Source organism: Aphis gossypii, chromosome 2 (assembly GCF_020184175.1).
Source record: "Aphis gossypii isolate Hap1 chromosome 2, ASM2018417v2, whole genome shotgun sequence".
Taxonomy (NCBI): domain Eukaryota; kingdom Metazoa; phylum Arthropoda; class Insecta; order Hemiptera; family Aphididae; genus Aphis; species Aphis gossypii.
In genome coordinates this window covers 61237696-61258234 of record NC_065531.1, presented here as the reverse complement: position 1 = coordinate 61258234, position 20539 = coordinate 61237696, and the positions used below count along the sequence as shown (strand labels likewise).

The 20539-nt window shown below is 30.7% G+C and overlaps 1 protein-coding gene and 1 non-coding gene across 3 annotated transcripts; one reads left to right on the top strand and one right to left on the bottom strand.

Annotated features, from left to right (window-relative positions):
• Positions 1-412: 412 nt before the first annotated feature.
• Positions 413-484, bottom strand: Trnac-gca (transfer RNA cysteine (anticodon GCA)). Its single transcript has one exon. It is a non-coding gene; the product is annotated as a tRNA-Cys (tRNA).
• A 2219-nt stretch (positions 485-2703) lies between these two features.
• LOC126549638 (dynein regulatory complex protein 1-like) lies at positions 2704-20378 on the top strand. Of its 2 annotated transcripts, XM_050199423.1 has the most exons (13): positions 2704-2936; positions 11964-12111; positions 12469-12791; positions 13926-14119; positions 14259-14468; positions 14869-15008; positions 15067-15283; positions 15343-15824; positions 15910-16035; positions 16398-16474; positions 16965-17261; positions 17327-17441; positions 20281-20378. In XM_050199423.1, exons 1-13 carry the CDS (start codon positions 2813-2815, stop codon positions 20285-20287), a joined length of 2460 nt encoding a protein of 819 aa, XP_050055380.1. In that variant the 5' UTR covers positions 2704-2812; the 3' UTR covers positions 20288-20378. The 2 variants fall into 2 exon arrangements, with proteins under 2 accessions (XP_050055380.1, XP_050055381.1); XM_050199424.1 differs by lacking the exon at positions 20281-20378 and having other exon boundaries at positions 16965-17257; positions 17327-17435.
• Positions 20379-20539: the final 161 nt, after the last annotated feature.

Genomic DNA, 20539 nt, shown 5'->3' with positions numbered 1-20539 from the left:
AATATATTTTATATTTAAAATGTAATTTAATAGGTACATCACAACTGTATAATAAAATTATTATAAAAAAGTATGTTAAAATAATGGTTTATATTACCAATGAGATAAAAAGACCTATCTCAGATACATCGGTGTCAAACAAAGCGTAGGTATCTCATGTAAATACTAAACATTCAAAATAACATTGAATTTTAATGTTATAAATATTTTTTAATACTAATTACATAAAATAAAAATGTTTCAAGTTATATTTTAGTTGGTTAAACACATGTGTGTCTGTAAATAAAAAATAATATCTATTTATGTGTATACTGTATACAAATATGTAGTAAGTAATCGGTATCTCGTATCCAATAATTATTATTTATTAAAAAATGTTAAAAAAACAAATCAGCAAATATACAAAAAATCTAGGGGGCACCCGGGTTTGAACCGGGGACCTCTCGATCTGCAGTCGAATGCTCTACCACTGAGCTATACCCCCGCCACGTCTACTAGTAAAGATTTCAACTTACTTAAGCAAATGTTAAACTTTTGTATTCATCAATTTTATTATATGAACACTAATGGAAACCAATCTTAGTACAATTACCAAATATTGACTACCATTAATCAACACACACGAAGGTGAACATTATCTGAGAATTGCAATGATATATTATTGAATTCAAAATAATATATACCTACCAAAGTAGTAAGTACCAACCTACCTTATAACTTAACCCGCATGGTATCTATTCATAATTCATAGGTTATACCAGTTACCTATAGCCTATAGGTACCTACTTTACTATACCATTGATAAATATAAAAGTTTAATTTTCAGTTGTAAGTAATTTATTAAAACATTTGTGTTTTTTCAGAAATCCGACTGCAAGAACATTCCGCACAACATTTAGGATTAATGCTAAAATGAGTTTGATGAAGCCATCTAGTTGTTCTAACTGTGAACCTGACGATGACAATCATTTAATGACAGAGGCTGAGAATATTAACACCAAAATAAATGAAGATAGTAGTGAATCATCAATGTCATCAAATGCATCGTCTGGTTCATAGATTGTCGACAGTATTCAATGAGAACAAGAAGCGGTGGTAAATTTAAAAAATTGTTCAAATATATATTTTGCTGGCTACCTAGCAATGAAAATTATATCTAAATTCTCCTGTTTAAACTGTAAACAATTATTGATAAGATCGAATCGTTCAATTCTAAATAAATTGTATTTTTTAATTTTTTGTAAAAACTATGATTCCAAAATTTCTGAAATGCATTTGAAAATACCAACTACTGAATTAAACACGATTTATTAAACTGATTATTAAGTCTGTGTTTGTCACTAACATGATCCCCTACCTTTTATTTTTCATCATTACCTATATTTTATGATTTTAATTATTTCTCAAATATCAACATCGCTAATGCTATCTATGTATATTTAATCAATGACTATACGCGCAGATAATAATTATTAGTACCTATTACAAAATATAGCACAGCAGTATTTACACACCTTTTTAAGATTAAATATATACCTTTATTAATTTTAATTTTTAAATTTTGATGAATAACTAAAAATTTGAAAATGAAATTTAGAATAATATTATATTATGAGTACGGTTGTTGTAGAAAATACTTACCATGTCAGGGTTACAGACCACAGTGCGCAAGACTAAATACTTTAATCACAGAAAAATTCATTGATAAATCAAATTTTTAGGAATTTTTAACAATCTGCAAACGCACGTTTTATAACAGTAGGTACTTCCACTTTAAGACCTGCATGTGATATAATATCAGGCGAAGTTATCCGATGATTCTGATCACGGTCTTAAACGATCTTCTAAGATCGTGATTCCGATGGTTAAATAGTAAATGCCTAACCTGGGTATTGATTTATGATGATTTGGACAGAAAATTACCGAAACTTTACCACTTTAATTTAATGGAATAACTGTAATTCATATTTAATTGACATTTACTTATATCATCCAAAAATAAAAGTAATAACAAAGTAGGCACTATAATGGTATGTTCAACACTTAAAGAAGCGAATTCTGAATACAAAGGGTAGCAACTAATAGCAGTAATCCTATAGTACTTATATACGAGTCATAAATTATCATTGAAATTTATAATGTCTTGAATACAAAATAATTCGTTTGTTTACCTGTAGATATAGGCGTATGGCTGTAATATATTTTAAGTTAACATGAGCAAATTAGTCATTAGATAAAACTATAAAAGTAGGTACCTATATAGTATATAATATATGAATACAAATAATGAATATACCTACATTATATATTGATACCTATCCTAACGTTAAAATCGCAATACCTTCCTAGATATTTCGACATCTAGACTTAAAACTCGATGGTTAAATGTGTATGCTTACAGCTTAATAATTCAATTATAATTAAAGTTTTAATTACACACGTGGTTGGACATTGGTTATATAACAGTTAAAATATTTTTTAACTTTGAAATTTCAATAAATGGACGATGGACGTATACTTTTTTCGGTTCATTAATAATAAACAATAAAAAACAAATTTCTCTAATGACTAATTTGCAAAACTATTATTTTTGTACTCAACTAATCATGATTTATTATAAGCATAATTATTTTTTGTTTATTTTTTTTTAATACTATAGTAACCATCAAAATATATTAGATAACAAATGTTCAATAAATAACTTTTTTTGTTTAATTACTGATTAATATTCATAAGTATAATTGTATGTTTATTCTTATACTAGTTATACTACCTATTAAAAAATTTAATAATAGTAGATACAAAACTTAAAATGGAAAATGAAGACTATGAAGCGATAGCATTTAACAGTGTCCCAGTAGAAAATTTAATTGATTCTAGAAAATATTGTGATCGAAGAAAGATATTAGAAAATAAAGATAATTTCGTGATAAATGGTAAAGCACGAAATAAAATTATGTTACTCTTACTCATTATATATACCTATTTTTATACGAATTTAATAAAATGCACTAATATAAAATAAAAAACAAAATCATTTATGATCGCAATAAATAATATAAAATATTTATTATAATATCTTACTTAGCACTTAGGTACTTATAGGTGTAATTATATATTTATATAGATTATATAAGTACCTAATTATATTGTGTATACTTCGAAAACAGTTTACTTTTTTAAAAATATTTTTCGGATAAAATGTTTTATATTTTCTGAAATCGTATACATCTAAAATTCTTTAATCTTAATGTATAGAAATTATAATTAAAACAATTAGACAACATTTTACGATTACACTATATTGCGTACATTTATTAGATTCTGAATGGAGCAATGAATGTTTAATACAATGATGTGTGTGGTTTTTAATCTATCCTGTTTTGAGCAGCAAATATGCTTTAGTTTTCATTTTTGATTTTTTGAAAGTGATTTATGGTAAGAATTAAGATCTATTTTTTACTTAAGAAAAATATAAATAGGTACTTAAAAAAATCAAGAAAAACTAAAAAAAAAATACGGATAAACGTGACAACAAAAACCAATTTACAATAAAACGTATCATTTTTTTTTTTTTTTATTAAAAATCAAAAAATCATAATCATAAATATTCACTAAATATTTCCATTAGTTTTGAAATAAATAATATAATTTTTAAAATAGGTATTTTACCTTTTTTGAATTACTTATTTTTAAAAGATTGAAAATATTTTAAAAAGTAAAGATTTTTGTGTTGTTTATTTTCTAACCAAAAGCTGAATAATGTAATATTAAGTTTTTCTTAAGTGGTTTTTAAAACAATTAATAATTACTTAAATATGTATAGGTATAGTTCTTTAAAATCCACTATACACCGAAGTGAATTTTTTAATTATTTTTGTTAGATTTAAGGTTACCTATGTAATGAATTCGACTCGTACAACTTGTATTTGTATAGTAGACTTTATTTTATAACAAATTATACAAAGAATTTCATTATCTTACAATTTAAAATAATAATAATCTTTTTATACTCAGAGAGTGTACAGATAAAATAATATCTTGGGCTGAACATAAAAAGATGGGAATCGCGTAACATGTAACTCACGGATTTTCCGTTGATATTGATGATGCTGGCGATCTTCGGGATGAACACGGACGACGTGGTTGCTCGCGTATTGACAGCGTAGTTTCTCGCGTATTGACGGCGTAGTGACTCGCGTACTGGCGGCGTAGTTGCTCGCGTATTGACAGCGTAGTTTCTCGCGTATTGACGGCGTAGTGGCTCGCGTACTGGCGGCGTAGTTGCTCGCGTATGACAGCGTAGTTTCTCGCGTATTGGCGGCGTAGTGCTCGCGTACTGGCGGCGTAGTCGCTCGCGTATTGACGGCGTAGTGGCTCGCGTACTGGCGGCGTAGTTGCTCGCGTATTGACGGCGTATGAACGTCTAGCGTGAAAAGTGTGACGGAGGGACGACTCAGGGCAGCCGTATATAGCCTGTTGCACCTCCGTGTATGCCGGTGTTTTGAATACCGGCCGGTTTGTGCAGGCTATGCGAAGAGAGCTGATAAGTGTGCAGCAATTTGAGTCCGTGTATAACGGTGCGTTACTACCGTCCGGCTCTCAAATGTACTGCACTCAGCAGAGCAAGGTCGTTTTTACCGTGGCTGCTGGCTCATACTTATCTTGTTGTCAGTCCGGATGTCATTATCAGGATGGTGGTTTTGATTTTTTTCAGTTCGAACTTTCCAGTTATGTGTATATATATTTGCCTCTCAGGAACTTATAGTTTTGATCTTGCTGAGTTCAAATATGTTAATAGTTGGGTTCTATTTCCCCGGGTTTCGTGGGGAAATTGGTTATTATGTCGGGCGGCGGAGGTGCCCAAAACCAGGTGCTCCTTCGCGCCATCTGTGTTGCGATGATGTACTAGATTACCGCCGAGCGCCTATAATCTAGTACATAATCACGTTCGGGTGTGCGCGAGTGCGCGGCGGCGTCATATTGCAGTAGTGTGGTAACGAGACCCGAGAGTGCACCACTAGCACTTGGCACTCCGTTTTGTCTCGTTACATAGTCCCCTTTTTTATTGTGACGAGATATCGGACGATGGATCGAGGAATAATAAAAACTCAATGAATTGGGAGGATGTCTTGGTCTATGGAAGATTAGCCAATTATAGTCTGTGTTGTTCCTTCAGGGCTTTGATGTGTCTGGTCTTCTCCTTGTAGGCTTGCTTTTTCATTTGTGTTTTGGACATCCCCTCAAATGATTTAAGGAAGGTTTGTGCGGTGGAGAGGTTCCTTTTAAGGTTAACATACGATCCTTGATTTGTTGTTAACAATTTGCTTACTAGTTCTCCAACTAAATCTGGTTCTTTATCACTGTTAGTTTCGCTCTCACTGTCGGTTCCGGGTAGTGGAGACGTTGATACCTCAAGTTCGTCGGTATTATCAGTTTCGGGTTCTTCGATGTGGATTACAGTACCGTCGGAGATATTTGGGGATGGTGACTCCTTCGTAGTTGGAAGATTTTTCTCATCTTCATGGGTACCCTTGAGACCATCATCCTGGGTTGATTGAATTTTAACAGCTTTAACTGAGTCTGGTAGAGTCCATATTGGTTCAACGTTGTACTTTGTCCTCTTTGCAGCCTCTTCACGAAAGAATCGAGCGATTCTTTTCTTCTGCTTCGTTGTAAGGTGCGAGTCAATGTGGGTCAGTTCGATCTTGTTGATAGGATTGCTTCGGCGTAGTTTTCCCAAAGGTATCTGGATTGGAATGTTCATGGTTCTGATGCCTAAGGGTTGGTTTATGGGTTTATTAGAGTTTATGTTGATTGTTATTATTCACAATATTCACAAGCATGACATGAAAGTTAGTTACATATTTACATATTATTAATATTATTTTTTTTTTTTTTTTTTTTTTTATATATTTTTTTTTTCTTTCTTTATTTTGTTTTATTGTTCATATGATGAGTTGAGTTGAATGGGTTGGTCCCCTTCGTGGTACTGTACTGCTTTATATTTTTAAAATTATACGTTCGGAGGTGTCCAGACTGGTCTCTTACGGTTACGGTATTGTTGTCATGTACCTCACATATCTGGTACGGCCCATGGTATAGGAGAAATAGTTTGTGTGTTCATGGTCCTCCGCTGAAGATAAACGATGTTCCTTTACTAAGACCTTCATTCCTACGGCATACTTCGGGAATTTCTTATCTCGATCTTTATATTCGCTTCTTAATTTTGACTTCCTCTGAGTTTTCTTCATTACGATTTGGATTATGTCAGGTACTGAATTGGTTGGTTCATATTTTGGAAATGTTACTAACTGCGTTATAGACAGTGGTATGTTTTCTCCAAACATGATGTACTGGGGCGATATCCTGTAGTGGTGTGTGGTGTTGTTTATCCAGAATTCCACATTATCTAGCCATCGGAGCCAGTTAGTATGTTGTTTGTGACAATATGTTCTAAGCAATCTCCCAATTTCCCGGTTAGCACGTTCAACAGGATTACTTTCTGGGTGGTATGCGGTAGTGTGTATACTCTTGATTTTCAATTCCTCCATTTTTGATCCATTTTTTACTTGTGAATTGTGTTCCGTTGTCCGTAAGGATTTTTTGAAATAATCCCATGGTAGGGATATAGTCATTTACGATCCTTCTGACAATTGTATCTGTGGTGGCCCTCTTCAACGGATAGAGCTTTATGTATTTGGAAAAAATGTCTAGGATGGCAAGGATATACTGGCATCCCCCCTGTCCCCTAGGCAGAGGTCCCATGAGATCAGCTGATACCATCTCCATCGGCTTCTCTGGAATCAAATTCAGTGTTGGTCCCCTGGCTGTGACGTTGTTTACTTTAGTTCTTTGGCATAAATCACAAGTCTTGATAATGCGTTTTATGGTGTGATACATGCTCTGAAACTGGTGGTGTTGCTGTAACAACTGATAGGTTTTGTATGTCCCACAGTGTCCATATATCTGGTGGGTTTCAATCACTAATGGTTTAATTAGTTCTCTTGGAACAATTATTTGATATTCTCCACTGTTGGACTTACGGAATAGTAGTTGATTGTATACAATGAGGTTGTTCTCTGTCTGTCCGACCGTTCATCCGTAATTTGAGCTTCTGAATGTGTTCGTCTGCTTGTTGTAATGCGGGTAACTCTTTGAATTGCTTTCTCAACTCTGAGCTGTAATTGAGTAAAGTTAACTTGTTGATGATAATGTTTCGTGTGCTTGCTTGGGGTTCTTCGGTGGGAGATTGGGGATATCGAGTTAACATGTCGGCTCCTATATTTTCTCTACGGTATATGGATGATTTCCAGTTGATATTCTTGTAAGAATGTTGACCATCTTACCAACCTGGAGTTTAATAACTGGCAAGTGTTGAGGAATGTCAGTGCATGGTGATCCGTGAGCACTTTGACTTGGTGTCCTAACAAATAATGTCGAAATTTCTTGCACGCAAATACAATGGCTAGTAATTCTAGTTCTGTAGTATTGTAATTACGTTCCGCAGAGTTTAGGGTTCGGCTAGCAAATCCCAGTGATTGATGTCGTCCGTCTTCCTTGATCTGGTATAACTCCGCTCCCACATGTGTCGTTGAAGCGTCGGTATTGATGTAGAATTCTCGTGTAAAATCCGGGAACTGTATAATGATGTCCTCCAGGAATTTTTCCTTTATGTTTTCGAATGCTTGCTGCTGTGCTGTTCCCCATATCCACTTGGTATCCTTTTTTACTAATGCGCTCAATTGCTCCGTATCTTGTGATAGGTCGCGGATAAACTTACGATAAAAGTTGATGAATCCTAAGAACGATTGTATTTGTTTTTTCGTTTTAGGTGGTTGAAAGTTTTTTATCACCTGTATCTTGTCTGGGTCCATGGAAATGCCTTTTTCCGAAATAATATGTCCTAAGAAGACTATTTGACTTTTTAGGAATTGTGACTTTTTACGGTTTATGGTGATATGATGTTGCGATAGCTTCTGAAATATGCGTTCTAGATGTTGCATGTGTTCATTGAAGCTTTTTGAGGTGATATGAATGTCATCGACATATATTGCAGCGAATTGTAATATTTCTGGTCCTAGCACCTGGTCGAGTATTTTTTGAAATTCGGCTACCGAATTGATTAAGCCAAACGGTAGTACTTTGAATTGATAATTTCTACCTTTGTGTAGAAACGCGGTTATCTCCCGGCAATCCTTCCTTAATGGACACTGCCAATATCCAGCCGTTAAGTCGATGGAACTTAGATATTTCATACCTTGAAATTTCATTAACGTTTCCTCCATGTTTGTCGGGCATTCCCGGTCCGGTATTATTACTGTGTTTATTTTTCGTGCATCAAGGCACAGTCTAATGTCGCCGTTCTTTTTCTCGGTACATACTATTGGCGACGACCATGGTGACGTTGACTTTTCAATGATCCCCAACTTCACCATGCGCTGTATTTCGCGGCATCAACTTTGGGGATCCGTGCTATTGGTATTGGATATTGCCGCTGGTAAATTGGGTCCCCTGGTTTGACCCGTATCTGGCATTGAAATTCTTCGACTTTGACTTTTCCCGGTTGATCCGAAAAGATTCCTTCATATTTATTTAGTAGAGACACAAATATTTCCTGTTCGTCTTTGGTTAGGGCTATTTGGTTGTCTTCTAGATTTTCCTTTGCTTCTATGCTAAGTAGATGCTCTTTGGAATTGATCAGTCGTGGTTTTTGGCTTGCAAACGGTATGGTGTGAGCTAACTTACCGATTTTGAATTGGACCGTTTGTTCGCTGAATTTGATCTGTGCGGAATATTTTTTCAATATGTCTGCGCCAATTATTCCTTTTTCATTCAAGTTCTCAACTTGAATAAAATTAGTTTGTAGATATACTTCACCTATCTTACATTCGCAAAAGATTTTTTTGATACTTTGCAGATTTTCTTGCCCACGGCGTTGCTTATCTGTATCCCTGTTACCGGAAGCTGTGGTATCTTTGGATTTCTTTGCGTGATTATATCAACAACTTCTTTAGTGAGTACACTAACTGTGGCTCCCGTATCGACGAGTAACTTGACTTCTTCTCCCTCGATGGTGCATTGGATGTACGGACTTATGGATTGATTCGTTGTATTCAATGAATTTATCGCATGCTGTTCATTATCCCTAGGTCCTGCTTGTTCTTCTTTATCTGTGGATACTTGATTGATTTTTTCAGTTTGTTGTTGATTACTCTGTTGGGTCTCTCCACGTCTGTCATTATTGCGGTATGGTTGGTTATTCCAGCGGTTGTTGCGTGGTGTTGGGTTACTCCATCCACTACTCCGTGTATTGTTCCAACCGCTGTTAGTTTGACCATTTTGATTATTGTTGTTGGAATCGTTCTGATTGGTTTTCTGTTGATTCGACTTATTTTCTGTTGTTTGCTCTTCTTGTCCTTCTTCTCCTAGTACCTTCATCGCTGTGAGAATGTTACAATCTGACAATGATACTAATATTGCGCGTAGGTATCCGGGATAGTGCCTTGCTATGTGTTTAACAATTTCATGCTCCGACAGTCTCGGTACCTCCAAATGTCTAAGTTTTGTTGCCCATGTAGCAAAGTGTTCACGGTAATTGGTGTTGGATGGTATGTGCTTAGTGCTTAAGCATTGACTCCATACTTGTATCTGTATCTCCCTGGACCAGAACTCATCTATGAATGCTTTTTTGAAGTCATCGTAGTTGGTCAGTTGAAATCTGATTGTTGAAAACCAACTCGACGCAGCTGCTTTTAAACAGTCGCCCACAATGATAAGTTTTTCGCCGACGTAGGATTGTTTTATTGCAAAATATTCTTCAAGTCGGTATAGGAAATCCTTGGGGTGTACGTCGCGATTGTTCCCATAAAATGTTGGACGTGATATTTCGGTACTGTGCGTTGGTTCAGGCTTGTAATTGTGCACTGGTTGTCGATTAACATGATCGTATTTGATTTTTACCTCGTTTAGTTCTAGTTCAATTAATTCAATTTTTCTTTCATAATTTTCTTCTATTTCTCCGATTTTCCTGGTATTCTCTTCTTCCATATTGCTACATTTTTCTTTAAGTTTGTTAATTTCTTGCAATAATTGGTCAACCAAATATCGGCTATTTCTTTCCACTTCCGCTTTGAATGCATTGAATACGTCTTCAGTAACGCTCTTTTTCGGTGCCATTTTTACAGATGTAGTTTTCTTCTTTGCACACGACGTAGTATTTCTTCATAAACTTAATCTCGGAGTTCGAAGTAGAATTTGCTTCTAAATCGAGCACTGCAGTTGGGCGCCAATGTAATGAATTCGACTCGTACAACTTGTATTTGTATAGTAGACTTTATTTTATAACAAATTATACAAAGAATTTCATTATCTTACAATTTAAAATAATAATCTTTTTATACTCAGAGAGTGTACAGATAAAATAATATATTGGGCTGAACATAAAAAGATGGGAATCGCGTAACATGTAACTCACGGATTTTCCGTTGATATTGATGATGCTGGCGATCTTCGGGATGAACACGGACGACGTGGTTGCTCGCGTATTGACAGCGTAGTTTCTCGCGTATTGACGGCGTAGTGACTCGCGTACTGGCGGCGTAGTTGCTCGCGTATTGACAGCGTAGTTTCTCGCGTATTGACGGCGTAGTGGCTCGCGTACTGGCGGCGTAGTTGCTCGCGTATTGACAGCGTAGTTTCTCGCGTATTGGCGGCGTAGTGGCTCGCGTACTGGCGGCGTAGTCGCTCGCGTATTGACGGCGTAGTGGCTCGCGTACTGGCGGCGTAGTTGCTCGCGTATTGACAGCGTATGAACGTCTAGCGTGAAAAGGTAGTGACGGAGGGACGACTCAGGGCAGCCGTATATAGCCTGTTGCACCTCCGTGTATGCCGGTGTTTTGAATACCGGCCGGTTTGTGCAGGCTATGCGAAGAGAGCTGATAAGTGTGCAGCAATTTGAGTCCGTGTATAACGGTGCGTTACTACCGTCCGGCTCTCAAATGTACTGCACTCAGCAGGGAGCAAGGTCGTTTTTACCGTGGCTGCTGGCTCATACTTATCTTGTTGTCAGTCCGGATGTCATTATCAGGATGGTGGTTTTGATTTTTTTCAGTTCGAACTTTCCAGTTATGTGTATATATATTTGCCTCTCAGGAACTTATAGTTTTGATCTTGCTGAGTTCAAATATGTTAATAGTTGGGTTCTATTTCCCCGGGTTTCGTGGGGAAATTGGTTATTATGTCGGGCGGCGGAGGTGCCCAAAACCAGGTGCTCCTTCGCGCCATCTGTGTTGCGATGATGTACTAGATTACCGTCGAGCGCCTATAATCTAATACATAATCACGTTCGGGTGTGCGCGAGAGTGCGCGGCGGCGTCATATTGCAGTAGTGTGGTAACGAGACCCGAGAGTGCACCACTAGCACTTGGCACTCCGTTTTGTCTCGTTACACCTAGTCCACGGTGCTATATTATAGTTTGTTGAATTGTATTAAATAAATAATTAAATAATTTTGAATTATCAAAAATGTTATTGTCTTATACAAAAAATATCCTAAATAATGGATTAGTTAAAAAAAAAAAAAAATGACAACGTTAATTTTCTAAAATATTAGTCAATAGGTGTGTAACTAAATTTTAATAAATATTGTTCTTAATTAATAGAAGATTGAAGTCATTCCAATACTTTTTTTTTTTTAATTTACTATAGTCTATACCAAAGGTCTCCGATTTTTTTTATTCTAGGCCCATATAAAAAAAATAAAACCTAGGTACTAAGCTATACAATATACAACAAAGTGAGTGAGTACCTACCTACTGATGAAATTAAATATCTATAACAAATGGTCTTATAAATTATAAGCTACCTTCCAAAAAAGTTAATAGGTACCAATAAGACTAATTTCTCTCTTTTAAATTAGTTAGTGGCCATATTTGAATTTTATTTAAATTAATATGTTTTAGGTCACGATGAAACATCTCGAAAAAATATTGAAGCACTACATGCAAAAAAAGAAATTGAAGATTCAGATGAAAATTTAATTGTTTTAGAAAAAGAAGAAAGAAAAGTACTAAGAAAATGTAACATATGGAGACGACAAAATATCCATAGGTAAAATGTATATACCTAATTTAATGATTATTGATTATCTTTTATTGTTGAATGTAAACAACACACCCTGTATAATGTAGATTATAAGCAAATTATTCACACTGTAGTACAGAAGACGCTGAATAGACATTTTATATTTCTATAGCATATTCGTTCTATGTAGTAGCCTGTAAGACGATTAGTCGTTGTTTTATATTACGCCATATAACACTATAGTTGTTCGTATCAATTATACATATTATTATATTATTACATATATCCGATCTTATTTCATTTACCTTAGCTTCTGTATATCTGTGTACATCAACATTTATAAAAATAACACCAAAACAAAACATTTAATATTTCAAACTATAGTATCGAAAACGCGGTGGCTAAGCGAAAATGTCAACAAAAAATGATCGTACAACAACCTGTTGTCGATAAAATTGAAAACAGTGAATTTGAACTAGGCAACATTATGGAAGAATTAAATAACTTTATAGAAGGCAAATGTTTAGTTTTCCATACAAATGAATATGAACGTGAATGTAACGACAAAAACCAGGAGAGATTATCTGAAGTTAAAAATACTTTAATTGAAATAAATAAAAAATGTATGGACATTTATGATGAATTTGAAAAAACTAGTAATAAAGAAGATATACTAGTAATACAAGAAGATATTATTTCATTAAAAAGTAAATTTAAATTAATTTAGTACCTATAGTAAAAATAATTATTAGTATACAATATATTATTTTAGGTTCTTAGCGAAACAAAGAATGTATTGATTTTACAATGGTATTGGTATCATTATATAATTATACGTATTTGTGTGTGTGTGTATGTGTGTGTATATACAGTGTATATTATACACGATAGGTATAGTCGAAAAAATGATTCGATTTTGAATATTGAGAGTGCTTTTGAGTTTTGAGTATCAAAACTAATATCAATCGGAATCTTGTTTGCATTGAGAGAGGTTAAATATCAAAATTCCTAGTGTTTTTTTTTAAATAATCAGGGAAAGCAAAAACAATTAAGGAAAAACAGAAATTTTGTTTTTTGATGTAACTCGAAACACAATATAACACATAACTATTATGGTACTTAAAATGCTCACTAAATTTTAATGTTAGAAATTCCTATAATGTATTAATAAATAGTTTTTTTTTTCTATAAACTATAAATACAAATAAAAAATTATTTATTTGGTCAAAATTTTGAAAAAATAGTACAAGATCAACGTATGTTTTTTTATATCTATACAAAAATATAAAATTATATGCTTTTATTTGATATGCATTAAAGTTCATTATTTACAATATTCGTCAAAATCACGAAGACTATTACAAAACTACAAGTATTTTGTAGTAAAACATTTATACTATTTGATATTTATATAGCTAAGGTTTGAAAATATAATACTATGTAGTTACTTCATAAATATTTAATACTGGAACTAAAAATTCTTAAAAGCATATAAACACAATTATCTTATTAATATTATTATATTTATAGTTTAAACTGACAAAATTGCGCATATTAACGATGAATAAGTATTAGGTACCTATATAATATTCACTATTTATTTTATTTTATTTAACTCTAAAACATTATTTATGGAGACTTAGAATTTTTACGTATGTTATGAATTTTACTAAAGCCTATAAAAACTTTGGCAATTGTTCTTTTTTTGGTTATAATAAAAACGTAATTTTTTTATGAGCAATATTTGTTTGCACTCGTGTTATAAAAAAGGTAAAACTTTCGTAATCGTGTTGCACCACATTGTACCCACTTGTCTACCTTTTTTTATCTTATTTTTTTAGAAGAAAGTTTAGATCTTCTTAAGCAAAAAGATAGTATTATTGATAAATTATTAGAAGGACTAGAAGAATTATTAACCAAATCTTCCAATGAAACATCTTCTAATTCAAATGACCTAGATAATTTGAATGAAATCGCAAACAATAAATTAAAAATCTTTAAAGAAGAGCATAAAAAGTACAACTTAGCTATTACTGTAAGTAAATATATAATAATTATAGTTGTACAATTTACATTATCATATTCATATTATATACTTATAAATAGACAGTGAATTAATGACAGTTAATAATTTAATATTAATACCAAACCATTATTATGTATAACATTTAAAGAAATTGATCGAAGATACAAAAAATAAAAAAAATAATAAAGATTCTACGGAATGGAGAATTTTGATGGATAAAATCATTAATAAAATATCAAGTGCAGCATTAAAAAGATTTGAATTAATTGAAAAAAATAACCTTGAATTACTAAAGCTGTTCAAGACTAATGAAGAAGATGCAAAAAACTTTAGAATAAAAACAACTGAGAATTATATTGTAAGTAATATGAAAATTACAAATTAAATATAACAAAATAATAGTATTATACATAATATATTATTAATTCAAAATTCAATGGTCAATAATGCTCTTATACTATTATTTATTAGTATATTAAACGTCGATGATGTCTATATAATTAACGTTTATTAAAAAATGTGTATACTTATAAGTTATAACTTGTAACTTATGAGTAAAAGAGTACAATTTCAATTTTTCATTTTTTTTCAGGAGACATACAAACGTATTAAATAGAGTTAAATGTTTTTATCATAGGTTAACATAAGTACTTTTGTGATATACCTAAAAATTAAAATAAAACTTGGGTATATTAAAATAGATACCTCTATTTGTTCTATTACATTAATGATATAAATGTATAAGTTTCGTATTACAGGGAGTTGATACCGATTTGGAATTTGTAAAAATCAGATGCTCAACAAATATAGAAAAACTTAAATATAATTGTCATGTTTTAAAAAAAAAAATAGAAGACAATAATTTTAGAATAATTAATCAAAAAAGAAGAATTAATCTGTAAGTATATCGTATAAAAATTCAATACATTTATTATAATACAACTAGCACTCAATAGTTTACAAGAAACAGTTTATAACCTGAGAGAAAAATGTAAAAAAAATGAATCAAATCATACAACCCAAATATCTACAATTAAAAAACAAATAATAAATATTAACCAAAAAATTGATCAACAAGAAAAGAGAGCTGATTCTATTGCTAAGAAGGATAATGATGAATATATACAATTATGGGACCATCAAATGAATCAGATAATACGTTACATTAATAGTGTAAAATTTCTATTTCTATTTAAAAATTGATTATAATATGTAATGTTTTTAAATTTTAGATTCGTCAAATTGATTATTTTATACGTGAGTATTTAAGTTTAAATGTCAAGACACATTTCTGCGAAAAACCAACTTTAAATGGCAATGATACAATAGTGCCACTTTTGAAACACATTAATAATCTTATACTATATGAGCATACACACGACAGTTTAGATACAAATTATTATAAACATATTAGAGATAGAGCTCTGAATAATCTTTTATTGGATTTCATTGTTAAGAACTCGAGTTTTGTGTTTGAGCACAACTTGTATGGAATTCTTGGCTCAAATTCAATGCGGAATTTATCATACGCTTATAATGCTTTGAGTGAATTAAAACTTAATAAAGAAGAATCTTGGCAACTCATAAAATCTAAATTTAAACCATTTGTGACATGTACTATTTGTAATTCTCAAATAAATTGGGAATCAGGTAAAATTATTGGAACATCAGACAGTGAACGAAAAATATGTAAAAATACAACAACAGATGATTGGTAACTACTTGTAGTTTTCAAAAAAATTATTCACTAAACCACTCAAACACTTAAAATTATCATTAATACAAGGTTTTGTTATTAGCATCAACGAATCGAAATCGAACAACTATTTATACTTTGAAAAATTATTAAGAAATATATCTCAACATAACAAAAACATTGACAAACTTAATAAAATAGATCCGTTTCGTCAATATGTAAATGCCACGTAGGTATTTTAAATGTAAATAAAACATTATTCCTAATTAGGTAAATCATTCTAGGAGAGATAAAATAACTGCTAAATTTAACAAATTATATCTATTTCACTCAAATTTGTAATTAAAATTCCACATTGCAGTTATACTAGTTGTAGCTGGCTAATAAATGACTTTTTATATGTTTAATACCAATCGATTAACCCATTTGACCCAAAATGATATTATATACTTATCATAAAATAGGTACTTACTAAGTTACAAATTTGCTTTATTTTAGAATAGGTACATATTGGTACCGTTAAAATAACTAAATGAATTACAATATTGAAATAATGAAATAAAAATTACATTATTTGTTTGTGATTAACAGTGCATGTTCAAACAATATTACTTTTGAAAATATTGATGAAGAACAAAATGATAAATATTCAATAAGTTTAATTGGTGGTATGTACCTAATAAGTAATAACTAATTAAATTAAACTAAAACTAAAACTAGTTAAGATATTTATAATGATTAATCAATTATGTTTTAGTTAATATAACTAATATATTCTCATTCATCCCGTCAATTGGTTGTTATTTGTTTACTCTTAATGGCTAATGTATTCATGTTAATTTATAGTTTTTTAAATACAAATCGTAATTTTAATAAAATTAGTATAGTCGAGTTTCGATAATTATATATATAGAATACTTTTTTGTCCTTAAGGAATTCTTATACACCCAGTGCAATATTTTTAACTTGAAATATACATAAGTCGAATTAATTTTTACCTTCCTTGAAATTCGAGTTATCGAGACTCTACTGTATAATAAAAAATCTATATCTAATTAAAACTTTAGATGTATAAAAGAATGATATGTATGAATTTAGAAAATTTGAGATTGTACATTTAAAAATTCAAATATTATTTTAACCATTTATTTTATTTAGAAAATACACTATTTAATCATACCCGATGTGAAAATTCGAATCATGAATTATCTATTGATAACAAGCATTTTATACATATAATGAAAGAAATCATAAAAGAATCGCGATCTACTCGTTTCCCAAAACTTAAATCATTATATCAAAGATTAAAAAAAGAATATAATTTTATACAGTGGAAAATCAGTGAAAATGATTTACAAGAATATTGGTCTCGACTCGTTAAATATATTCCAAATAGTGTTGATTTGTGGAAAATGTACTACGAAGAACTTAGTCATTACTATAGATTTTTAGTTGGTAAATTAATATTATAAATCTCTTAAATATTATAAAATATTTCATTATTTTAATAATGTTTATAGTTCGCCAGAAAAAAATGTTAAAGACAAAAACATTACAAAATGAAAATATGGAATTGAAACAAATAATATACGATTTAGAGAATAATAATAAAATAATTGAAATATGTAACTATAGGTAGATATATGAACTAAATAATGTCTATCATAATATCTTAATAAATTTTTTATCACCGCTATATGCGTAAAAAAATTATTAAAAAAAACAAAGCTATAAAAAAAACTCCAGTCCACGTAAGAACCGTGCATCCGAATTTCATGCTAAAAAATAAACATAAATTAGAATGTCCAATTCGGATGTCATCTCTTAGAAGGATCTATCCAAATTACATGCCCTGCATAATTTTAATAATTTTAATTTAACTTACTTTTCCACTGAAGAAATGGACTTTTGATACATTACAGTAAAATATCGGTACCTAGTAGAGTGTGTTATTTATGTATAGTAATTTACTATGGTATGTCTATCGTCTGTGTGATAATCTCTACTGCTACTTCATACTTATATTATTAAATATACATATTTATTACTTATTTAGTTTTAATTTTTTTAAATAAATAAAAATTGTATGATTATATCACTATCGGCCGTACCGTATTGAATACACCATTCTCGTGTCTCGTCCGATAACTGAAATTTAGCAACATTAGGTAGATAGTACTTCGAGGGGTAACCGCTTTGGAACAGTACGTGGCACGTGCTATATAGGCATCTCTATTATTATTTTTTTAGAATAATAATAAATTATGTAAAATATAATAATATTATAATCTTAATTTTTAATTTTTTTCAATCAACTAATTATACTTTTGAAATTATGGATAAAAACATTAGAAATTGTTTTTGAAAATATTGATTCATCATTTTTAATTCCATATTCTATATAAGAATATTTATTTGGAGTACTTCAATATTTTAAAATATAATTGTAAATGAATAATTTATAAAATAAGTATTTAACGTTTAGATGAGCAGTAATGGGATAATAGTTAGGACTTAGGAGGAGTATCCTATAATAGTACAATCTAACTTGTAACCCGGTGCATCTTAAAAGGGATCTGTCTGATGTCTGAATTTCATGCCACCTATTAATTAAGAGGTCTGTCTGAACTGCATGCCATGTACCTACGTCCAACAAGTTTATTTTTATTTATCATGCACTTATGCGCACAACTTAAACTTGATTTTTGATTTTTTTTTGTTTTAAATAAGTATGAAGAGAAACTGCAGATTAGTTTCTAGTTTGAAATATTTTATCAAATTGGAGAAAAGACACTGTGAATAAGTATTAAATAAAACGATTGTAGTTTAAGGTAATCAAGTGAATGTATTTTACATTTTTCAATCACTTACTTGGATTAATTTTTTTATTTTATAATAATTATACAATATATACTTCTTACTTCTTACTTCTTAGCATAATAAGTAAAAGTGAAAAGAGACATAAAGCATGGTATGCGTGATAAATCAGTCATCCACTAGTGACTCTTTGCATGATAAATATGGATTAATTTAATTAATTTATTAATTTGAGACAACAATTAAACGGTGTCAAAATAATAACAATCATTAGTTAATACAACATGATTTTGACATTATGTATCTATTTTAAATATAACTTATTGTTGAACCACAAGGTTAATAACTATAAGGTCAATTCAGCTACACACTGGTGTTACCTTATTAACTACCCAAATCATATAATACTACAAATTTAGATAGAAGTAAATAAGAGTAAATTTCTAATACTAAAAAGTAAAGGTGGGCAAGTTAATGAAAATAATTAACTATGGCTAGTTAATGTAATTCAATTCAATTGCCTTTAGTTAAAGTTGAAAGTTAACAAAAAAATATAACTAGTATTTTGATTTATACAAACATTTACCAAGAGCAGTGTTAGCATAAAACTTAAAATTATTATTATAGTACATACAACATACTACATTGTTACTAGAAACTTATAGGTTACATTTATACTTAAAAAGAATTAAAATTAACTTAACTGTACAATAATGATAAATAACTATTAAAAGCTAAATCAAAACAATACAAAATTTAACTGAATAAGATAATAAATTAAGAACAAAAATAACTAACTAGTAACTACTAGTTAACTGTTAAGTTAGTTTAGTTAGTATAATGGCTCAATAATATGGTCTCCATATCAATCGAGTCATAAGAATATCATTGAGAAAATTTAACAAAAGTTCTTACGTTTCCTCTCATTTAAATGTTCCATAGTTAGAGAACCCCACTTTTTGTATACTACACTACTTACGATAATTAACTTCGAAACATTAGAAAAACGTCGTTTGAGATAAGATGTATACTTTTCGTATAAACTCTTTACAGGAAATATTGACTGTTCTGAATCCCTAGGTCGTTTCTTAACTCGTAACTCCCGGTCTAACACTTTTTATCTTAAAACAGATGTAACTAATTATGCGAGCAATTATACTCCCCATCATAGAATCATGAAAAAATAATGAATTAAATATCGATATGTTCCTATCACCAAACTTAAATTCGTTCAAAAATTATTGTAATTTCTTACTTGTTAATTCATAGCTATAAGTATATTATATTATAATTTATTATATTATACACCATTATTTTTTCTTTTTGATAACTTTTCTTTTTGTATATTACTGTTAAACCCGAATGTAGTTATTATTATATATGTAATTGGGCCTGGCCCATTTAAAACTTAAATAAATAAAAAAAATTAACTTTTTAACAAGTTAATGCCCACCATTGCTAAAAAGTATGTATGTATGTATGTATAATTTAATAAAGTATGCACTTATATATTTTACTACTATGTATATTATTTAATTTAATTTTTATTAAAACATTAATCAATAATAAAATTACAAATAATTAAATTACTCTTGAATATAAAAATTACCACATTCTTTGCAATTATAATTCTTTGCATATTATTTGAACTATTTAGTAAATAAGACACTAATGATGACAGACAAAGGAGCAAACACCGCAATCTCAAAATTCAATCACAAAGACGGCATATCATGTCTATAAAAATTAAAAGGGCAAGGTTACAACAATCAATTCCTCACTCAGTCAGCCCATTCCGCCTAGTCGGCCCCATTCAGCTCAGTCTTTTACCTAACATTGTATCAATAAATTTATCATCTTTTTCTGTGTCAACTTTTTGTAAGTTTAAATAAATTTAATTCATTTTAACATTATAT